Genomic DNA, 2,880 nt, shown 5'->3' with positions numbered 1-2,880 from the left:
CTATGCACGGGGTCGGACTCGATGATCTGTTGAGGTCCCTTCCGACCCTAACATCTATGAATCTATGCCTGTGCTGTGTGGGCAGCACTGCCTTAGCCTATCTGTCCTTCCATCCCTTCAGGGCACTGTCCTATGCGACATCATCCTCCTCAACTTCCTCAAGGGGGCTGAGCAGTACAAAGCCAAAAAGTTTGAAGAGGTGAGTCTGAAAGAGGGGCACCTCTTGAGCCCAGATCGCTGCAGAGCCAAGGGATGCTAAGTATCACGTGGCTGGAGTACTGACCATGAGGGAGCTCCCAGCCTCATACATAAGTCCCAGCCTCTCCCAGCAGGGATATCATGGAGAGTGGGACAGGAGTGCTGGCTGGGGTAAAAGCGCTCTTGGCTACTCTGGTCCCACTTTGTCCCAGCAGGGCCGCTTGTGCCATGTGCACACATGCAGCAGCATGACCAGCCTGGCCAGAAGGTATCTGCCATGGTGGGGGGTGCCAAGGTGTTTCCTTGGAGCAGCTGGCCCCCAACCCCTACCCACCCCAGCTCTCTCCCATGGGGTAACCAGGAAGGAAACAGTAACATGGTTCTGTGCCCCACAGGTGACAGAGGTGAACCTGCCTCCAGCCATCTCCAACAGCCCTGTGTACAGGAGCAGCCAGACGTTGGGAGGCCGGAGCGAGGAGAAGCAGTCTACTGACTCAGGGGCATATTCCATCGGCCTCTAGCCCCAGAGCCAGTCCAGGACTTCATGCCCCTACTCAGTGCACAGGCCTCTCTACCTGGCTTCACAGTGCAGAATGGTTTCTCTTTTATACCCCCTTTCATGGTCCTCCAGTCCCACAGCTGTCCAACACCACCACAGGTGGGTGGAAAGGCCAGTAACACCATCCTTTTCCTCACTACCAAACAGTCTTTCTCTGCCAGGGAGAGCCTTGGACCTTCCTTCTACAAGCCTCCTCCTCTTCCTACAGCACACACTCAGGGGGACACCTTGGGATTTGTGGCTTGCCCCTGTCTGAAGCCAGGGGTGCCTGGCCTGGCCACAGAGTCCCTCACCATGTCCAGTAAACCTGTTCAGGCATGTGCCATCTGACATGGGTGCCAGCCTGCCTGACATTGGTGTCACTGGTTGTATAACAGCATGCTTAGCTCTGTGCAAAACAAGACAGTCCTCACCCCCTGGGATGCTTTCAGCCACCATAAAATGCTTGCCTAGGCTCCTCAGCAGGGGATGCTCTCTCCAGGTTGGAGGTGCTAGAAGAACACCCCAATCCCTTTTCCTAGCAGCAGGCAGGCTGATAGTGTCGAGTGAGTGGGCCAGCTTCAGGGCTTGGATTATGGGTTGCCCAGCTTTCCAGCATAGGGCACTCTTCCTAGGATGGCAGGTCTTGTCCACACTGGGACAAGGGACCATCCTGACTCCCTTCCCTTCTGACAGCTGACTGGGCTTGTCCCCTCCAGCACTCCTCCCAGTGCCCTTTGTCTGTGCTTGTGGCTAGGAGGCGCAGCTGGCCACCAGATGTGAGCATAGATTCTGAGACTCAGGGAGACATCCTCCTCACCCCTATACTGCCTGCTTCCACAGCACCATAGCCACAGGGGCTTTTTAGTCAATAAAACTCACCTTCTTGTGAGCTCTCAGATACGTGTCTTGGGGTTTTACCAAGCCAGATGTGAGCCAGGACTCACTCCAGTCCAACTGCTCAAGGCTAAACTGGGAGGAGCCAGTGAGATCCCCATCCTCCCAGGCCCTCCCACAAGGTGGGAAGGCTGCTTGCAGCCAACTGGCTTAGAGGCTTTTATTGTGAGAGTTATTCCAACACAATAGGGCTGTCCAACCCGTGGCTTCTGGGCTGCATGCAGCCAAGAGGGATTAATTTGTGGTCCCCAGGCTCTCCCCTGGGCTTCTCCCCAGCCATAAGGACTGGACACCTAACTAAAGCAAGAAGGAAAGTAAGAAAGCTCTGATTCTCAGAGATTCACATGACTTGGAGAGCTGTGGCTTTCAAAGAATCACCAGGTGCCCGCGCGCGCGCGCACGCACACACACACACACACACACACACACACACACACACACACACACACGGTGTCAGCTGGGTAATCTGGGGGGAAAAATCACCCTGCTAACCATAAAATCACAGACTCATAGAGAAGTAGGGCCAGAAGGTACCTCAGGTGGTCATCTAGCCATCCCTGTTCAAAGCATATTAGACATTTGTCTAACTTGCTCTTAAAAATGTTGGGAATAAACCCTCACCCACATCTACCAGGTACAATGCCCAAAACATCAAACACAGCCTTTAAAATGCCACAGGTAAAATGTAGGGGGATGATACCTGTACCAGCAGTACAACTGTACAGAAGCAGTTGTATTACCTAATGTAGTTCCTTTTGCCTCTAAAGAAGTTATTTACTTCAGGGGACGTAATACCAGCAAGCAAAGCTTCTCTCAGTACCAGTTATGTGGACTGCTCATCTATCAGGTCAATTGTAAGGGCAAAAGCATGCAACTATACAGCAGCCTGGAGAAGCCCATAGGTCTCGTTCTTCCATCAACTGTTGAACTAGTCGTGTTTTCAAAGCTATTGTGCCAGCAAGCGTTCCAGACCTGACTATGACAAGTGCGTCACTCTGTACCCCCCACAAGCAGCTCCTTTCTCCTAGGTAAGGGGTGATCCTGTGCTGATGTCACAGGTATTCATGAGGTGTGTGTGGAAGGGGGCCCTCATGGAGTGTCTCCTGCTCACACTCATGTTATATTGCTCAAACACATGCTAGTCTGTTTGGCCACTGCACTAGGGGAGTTCAAGGGCCTTTCCATGGGAACTGAAAGAAAGACCACCCTGAAGGGATCGGGGGTCTGCTTATAGGTCTGAAAGAGTG

The 2,880-nt window shown here is 53.0% G+C and overlaps 1 protein-coding gene across 1 annotated transcript in view; it reads left to right on the top strand.

Moving 5' to 3' along the window:
• P2RX3 (purinergic receptor P2X 3) overlaps positions 1-962 on the top strand; it is a 31,475-nt gene extending 30,513 nt beyond the window's left edge. Inside the window, exons 11-12 of the mRNA XM_006034772.2 lie at positions 122-199; positions 594-962. Coding sequence (XP_006034834.1) covers positions 122-199; positions 594-719 — 204 coding nt within the window. The 3' untranslated portion in view covers positions 720-962. The remainder of the gene's footprint in view (positions 1-121; positions 200-593) is intronic.
• Positions 963-2,880: the final 1,918 nt, after the last annotated feature.

This window comes from Alligator sinensis, unplaced genomic scaffold, assembly GCF_000455745.1.
Source record: "Alligator sinensis unplaced genomic scaffold, ASM45574v1 scaffold639_1, whole genome shotgun sequence".
In the NCBI taxonomy this organism is placed as follows: domain Eukaryota; kingdom Metazoa; phylum Chordata; order Crocodylia; family Alligatoridae; genus Alligator; species Alligator sinensis.
This window is presented reverse-complemented; position numbering and strand designations above follow the sequence as displayed.